This window comes from Solanum pennellii, chromosome 4 (genome assembly GCF_001406875.1).
Source record: "Solanum pennellii chromosome 4, SPENNV200".
Taxonomy (NCBI): domain Eukaryota; kingdom Viridiplantae; phylum Streptophyta; class Magnoliopsida; order Solanales; family Solanaceae; genus Solanum; species Solanum pennellii.
Genome location: NC_028640.1, coordinates 75080127 through 75086760, shown reverse-complemented (window position 1 = coordinate 75086760; position 6634 = coordinate 75080127). Strand labels below are relative to the sequence as shown.

Below are 6634 nucleotides of genomic sequence, written 5' to 3'. Positions count from 1 at the left end.
TATATATATATATATATTTATATCGACACCTGAATAATAAAGGAAAAGCGATTTTCCTGATTTATTTGGGGTGCATGGGTTGACACTTAATTGGATCGTTTGTGTTTGCTCACTTAAGCATTTTCTAAAATTTTATATGACATTTTAGTAGTTAGAGTCCATTTTTATTTTGTTTCTTTGGTTGTTTTTTCCTTTTCTTTTTCTTCCTAAAATTTTATTTGACGCTTATGTTTTTTACCCAAAACTTTATAGTGAGTATAATGCCATATACATGTCAATTGAAGAAAAACAAATTAACATGCCTATATTAAAGATATGCCTATGTTATTTGAAGAAAAGCAAAATTAACATGTCTATATTAAAAATAGCAGCACCTCTTAGACTATTAATTTTTGCGTCCCGTTTTTATTTTTATTTAGATTATGCATATGAAATTACACGAAATATATAATTATTGTTATAGTATGTGTGAAATAGATTTTGTGCATAAGAAGGAAGATATGTGTGAGATCAAATTAAAGTCCATTCCAATATTCAAGAACAATCAAAAGAAAGGCACAAGCTAAGCTTTCTTTTTCATTTTTAAAACTTTGAGTCAAATATAATCAATTTACGCTAGACATTATTATTCAACATGTCAAAGTCAATCTATAGGCTAATGACATATGGATTTTTTTGTTCATCTTCTAAAGATAATTACCATATCATCAATATGAGCTATTTTGGAGATGAATTTCCTCCTCCTCTTTCATTGATTGCAATTTTCGCGATTATCATTGTGTACATGTTGATTTGTTATCTCGTTCTTGATCTAATCGATCAACAACAAGGCGATCCCAACGATGATATAGATGTTGCTCATGACTCGGGTTTATCTCTTGAAGAGTTGCAAGAAATCAATTGTTTCTACCTCAAAGGACAAGTGAATTACTCAGTGTGTGCTATTTGTTTGGATGGTCTTGTTGATGCAGAATTGTGCAGAAGTTTTCCAGCTTGTAACCATATGTTCCATGCTCAATGTATTGATCCTTGGTTAGCCAAAAAATCAACTTGTCCAACTTGTCGAACTCCTTTTAGACCACGATTTTCATTCTTAAAGTAAACAGAACAGTCAAGACTTATAGTCTAGTGGTATCAGTAACAGTGAGAATATAATTAAATAATAAATACGAGGTTATAATTCTTGTTTCAATGGACGTGAGTGAATATAGATGGATCAAGTGTGAACATTCACACATTATTGTCATTGATGTTACTCAACAATCAACTACTCTAAGGTATGGCATAGAGCTCAATAATTTTATTATTATTATTATTTTCTTACTCCTATTTTATTACAAGAGCATGGAGCTAAATGACTATTTGTGCCATGTAAATATTTTTTCAGAAAATCCTATCTATTCAAATGAGTTCCTCTGCTGCTGAACTCCCATCCCCTCTTTTTTTGGTTGCTATTATCGCGATTATCATGGTATATATGGTAGTTTGTTACCTCGTTCTTGATATGATTGATCAACAAGTAGATTCCCACGATGAGATATCTCGAATGGATGCTTATGACTTAGGATTATCAGTTGAAGAGTTGCAAGGAATCAGTTGCTTCTACCTCGAAGGACAAGCTAATTCATCGATGTGTGTCATTTGCTTGGATAGTCTATGTGAAGCAGAATTGTGCAGAAGTTTTCCTCCTTGTAACCATGTGTTCCATGCTCAATGTCTTGATCCTTGGTTAGCCAAAAAAACAACTTGTCCAACTTGTCGAACGCCTTTAAGACCATAATTTTCACTCTCATCAGAGTAAGAAATTATCTGTATCTTCAACATTCATATACTGTTTACTTGTATTATGTTCTCATAAGTTCATAGTATTCTCCAGCTTTTGTCACTACTAAAATGACCTGTTTCATGATGTAAATGAAAGATATGCATTATTTTTTCGCCTTTTTGATTCTTATAGTCAATGATAACGCCAATTATTACTACAACATTCAACAGCATGAACATATGCACATCCAGAATGTAGAGTCGGATCCCTTTATAAGTATACACAGTTCGAGCTGAAAGCAATGGAACCAACAGAAAATCGACCTACATTTGATTAAAAGACACAAAAACATTTGGTTTGGAGGCATAAAGGTGCTTCCAACGACAACTATTACAAGAGTCAACAGTATGAACAGAGGCAGAGGCAAATACAGAATGTTGAGTCTCAGGATTCGAATATGAATGTGACACTTGTATATGCTGTTTGAACCCAAAGAACTCGTTCTAGATCAGCCTCGGAGAATGAGAGTTGAACAATAAACATAACAACTGCATAACATACACAGACATAAAGCTGCTCCAGCAAATTCAAACCCCACATTATAATTATTGATAAACCTCAACAATCTCAGGTATAGCATGGAGCTCAATGACTAGCTGTGCTATGTTATCGCCAACTTTCACCTCGAAATCAACATCAGAATGGTTGAACAGTATCACGAAAACAGGATTTTTGTCTAAATCAACCACACCACCTCCAACATCAATGGAACGATGCCAAGACAAACTTGATCTTGCAGCTACACATATGAAACAAAAGCAGCATCTCTAAAGACAGATTATGTCGTTGTAAAACAAGAATGTATACATTCAGATAAGAGTATTGCAGCATACCGACACGACCATAGGTTCCTGGAGGTAAGTCTATGCTTAAGTCAGTGGCAACTTTTGCCTTGCCTCGTGCTGGCACCATAACCTCCCTTGCACTATGAACGAATTAACAATCACGAAAAGAAACAATAGTTAACTCAATGATTTGTACTTATTTAACGAGTTTTTAATACATATACAAGGTTTAAGCCAAAACTACTGAGCTCGTGCTTGACTGAATCCCTATCTTTTCTACTAGATCCGCGTTTGTTATCAAACAGTTCTGCTACAGTTTGAGACCATAAAATCTTATCCATTATAGCAATCACTGTGCCTGATAATACTTTTAATATAGCAATGTCCAAACTTTAACATATTTATATAAGAAAGGGCATATAAAGCCATTTTCTGATCTTTTTTTCTGTCAAGAGTAGAAAATGACAGAATGTCAATTACTTATATCAGTTACTGGAAAAAAAAAACATAATAGATCTCTCCCCATGTTCCCCTGGACCGCATTGCGGATCAGGGGAAGGCAAGAGTTAGCCTCAATACTTCCCATCAATCACGGTGTTCATCTAACTAGCGCTAGCCTCAGTACTTCCCATCAATCACGGTGTTCATCTAACTAGCACTAATAGTGACTCCTTTATGTATCGGAATTAGGCATCCATATTTTCAATAATCTATTCGTGTTCGATTCTACTCTATAAATAATGAATAGAAATAAACATCAGGTTAAATAAGGATAACAAACCATTTCGTATTGGTAAAATACTTTTCCCGCACCTGATGTTTACACCTTATCAGAATTGCTTCAGCAACAATCCATTTGTTGGTCACACGTAAAGTCCGCCAAAATTAGTAATTTAAAATTACAGTTGCCGTAACCAACATAATTTGTTAGACAATTAAACTCTCAATACTTTTTGACCATTTTCCAAAACCAACTCTCAAGCAAAAAAACTTTACCAATATTAGACACAACTTAGCACAAAAACATTTTATTTATCATTATCAAGACATTTTTTTTTCCATGTGTCCGGTGTTCGTATTGGAGCTCCAACTAAATCTGGTCCATCTAGATTGTAGGGTCCATATGGGTGATGCTCACAATAATTTTTTTTTCATATACAGAATTTGAACTCAATGCCTCTAATTAAGGATGAAGCAGTCTCAGCACTGCACCACAACTCATGTATCGTCAAAACATTACATACTCAATATATGCAGGGTAATACTGCATATAGTACAATAGATCCTTGTGGTCCGATCCTTTTGTGGACCCTAGGCATAGCGGGAGCTTAGTTTATCGAATCGATTTTGCTATTATTAGATCAAATAATTATAGTCAAGAAACTAATACTAGTAATTTTTACCTGAAAATATCATAAGCTGCAGAATGAGGGAACATTCTTTTGGGCAAAGTGGCATTTTCTGATAATCTTCTCACATTCAAGAATGGTATATAACTCTTTATGACTTCACAAATATCAACTGATCCATTTTGGACTGCAAAATTTGTGAACTTCTTTTCCTCTGCCATAATTGGTAAATTAGATTACAAAACAATAAAATTGTTTAAAATTTCAATTTGCAACTATGAGTGAAGACTAATGTACTGATCAATGCTCAATTTAAACTAATCTCCGTTTAATTTTTTTAATATTTTTTTTTTTAGATAAAGAATTTAAAAAGTAGCAACTCTGTGTCCAGCTAGCAGAATTTTTATTTATGGAATAAGTTAAAAAAATAAAATAAAAAATGACTTCTTTCATAGTAACGTCAACGGTTTTTGGATGATTATGTATGATTGCTGTATTAATTTAGTTGAATGACTGTCTTTTGGGCAAATTATTCGTATATAATACAGACAAACATTATAGAAGCTGATATAGAGATAGAAGGATAAGAATGTTGGGATGGGGCGAAAATCGGTGTATTAAGGGGTAGAGAGTAAACAATATATGGCACATAAAGTTGATTCACTCGATCAAGTTAACATATTGTGTATCGATCCACCTAGGCTTAGATTTGCGGTGTGACACCTGACCCAAGTGGCAATCCAAAGGAGATTGTAGAGCTTGTTTTCTGTGTGTTTATTAGAGAAGTCATTTTCCTCCTTTTTAAGGAACTTATTTTGTTAATAATTTTTTTTAAAAAAAATTAATTAATTTTATATTGAAGTTGAAAAATACTTTCTGATATTAAAGAGAAACATAATTTTTAATTTATCGAATCACATAATCTTTTAATACAAATATAAAATTTAAACTAAAATTATTAAATTTTATTATACCCATAATTATACTAGTGAGTCTGCCGCAGACTATTTGGATCATATACACTCTCTACTTCATAACAAATCACAATGTGTTTTTAGGTATTTTTTTACTCTATCAGATCATGTTAAACTTATAACAAATGTAACATGCAATTTCTTTAGTAAAATTAAGTGGACAAAAATAAAAATATATTACTAACATGATATAACCGGTTAAATTTCATTAATACATGTGTACATACCTTAAATTCTTTAGTAATTTGACTATTTCTGAAATTTTGAGGAAGGCATCAGAAAAAGATGAAATTTACGAGGCGTAAATTTTCTTAATTCAATAAAGATAAAATTTATTTAAGAAATCTTTTCTATTTAAATTTTAATAGACAAAAAAATTGATTATTCAAAAGTCAAACGGATTTCTACTAATTATGTCTAATTTTATCAGTATAATATTATCTTTTTTTTGTTCGATGCTCGATATCTAATATTCTTATTTATTTTGGATTCAACTAATTCATTAAAAGAATCCAAATTAGGAATAAAGCGCATCCTATTCATAAAATAATACAAATAAAAGATACAATAAATAAATTTTTGTATCTATAGTTATGTGTCACGAAGAAATTCCTATAGAAAAGAAATATATGTGATATAATATTATTTTCTTTTAGAATATTATAAAAATAAAACATGTTACGATATATTTACGAAAAAAATAACTTTAAAATCTATATAATATGCATTATGATAGAATGATGTAGTAGGCATTGTCATAATTCTTGTCAATACAAAGTCCTTAGTGAAACCATTTTTAAAATTGCTTATATCCTTCCAACAACTAATTTGGATTAAGTTGAAGAGAAAAAGATTAAGACCTGGCTATATTAACTCATATTCTATGGACACGTAGGATCCATTTCGAAGAAACAATAATGGACCTTGAATTTGTTCATATAGTCCCTTATTAAAATATAAATTTAAAATTTAACATTATCTTAAGCATTTTTGATGTTTTATCTTCATCCAAGCAGCATTGTGGTTTTGCTTAAACGGCATATCATGATTGATTCGATCTACAATTGAATTATTATAGTTGTAGCTCGTTAATATAATCGTTATTAATGTTAATCAAGTAAATTTATTTAAAAACAAGCAATTATCAGTTGATATATGGTGTTAAATTCATAAGTTACTTTCAATACTTGTATAATATTGGCTACACGAAGAAGTAAATTGGGCTCATTAGATGTAAGAAAATGAATTGCTCGGTATTGTTGAGTATATTTGAAGCAGAATTGAAATATCATTTTTTATCAATTATATATGGACAAAGAATAAAAAATATACAAGGTTAATTATTAATATCAGTAATGCAAACTCTATTTGTGTTGTTAGCATCCTTAAAATTTCAAAGAGTTCATACGAAGGTTCAACCCAACAAACATATCATCAAACTAAATCGACAAGCTAAATATAATGATTTCCTTCACTCAAGCAAGTGAAATTTCTTGATATTTTATTAATATTTAAGGGATCAATTTCATGAATTTTCTAAAAAATTTTTTTTAGGAGTACGATAACAAAATAATACTAAATATTTGTCAATAAGAATCGTTAGAAGTTCACCTTAGTTTTGTAGTGTAACATACATTTATTATGATTTGTAATTTAACAAATTGCTTATTCAAATAATAGAAATTTTCTTCTCTTTATTAT

General features: G+C 30.8%; 1 protein-coding gene and 1 long non-coding RNA gene across 2 annotated transcripts; one reads left to right on the top strand and one right to left on the bottom strand.

The window, feature by feature from the left end:
* Positions 1–648: 648 nt before the first annotated feature.
* LOC107016372 lies at positions 649–1954 on the top strand. The gene is made up of 2 exons (XR_001456458.2): positions 649–1277; positions 1388–1954. It is a non-coding gene; the product is annotated as an uncharacterized LOC107016372 (long non-coding RNA).
* A 25-nt stretch (positions 1955–1979) lies between these two features.
* LOC107016371 (deoxyuridine 5'-triphosphate nucleotidohydrolase-like) lies at positions 1980–4297 on the bottom strand. The gene is made up of 3 exons (XM_015216858.1): positions 4014–4297; positions 2659–2750; positions 1980–2564 (listed from the first exon to the last, which is right to left on the bottom strand). Exons 1-3 carry the CDS (start codon positions 4178–4180, stop codon positions 2371–2373), a joined length of 453 nt encoding a protein of 150 aa, XP_015072344.1. The 5' UTR covers positions 4181–4297; the 3' UTR covers positions 1980–2370.
* Between the last annotated feature and the right edge of the window lie 2337 nt (positions 4298–6634).

Coding starts and splice junctions, on each gene's coding strand:
- LOC107016371 (XM_015216858.1), bottom strand. CDS start 4,180: ATGGCAGAGGAAAAGAAGTTCACAAATTTTGCAGTCCAAAATGGATCA. Junction 2,751..4,013: donor GCAGCTTATGATATTTTCAG/GTAAAAATTACT, acceptor ATTCGTTCATAG/TGCAAGGGAGGTTATGGTGC. Junction 2,565..2,658: donor AGGAACCTATGGTCGTGTCG/GTATGCTGCAAT, acceptor TCATATGTGTAG/CTGCAAGATCAAGTTTGTCT.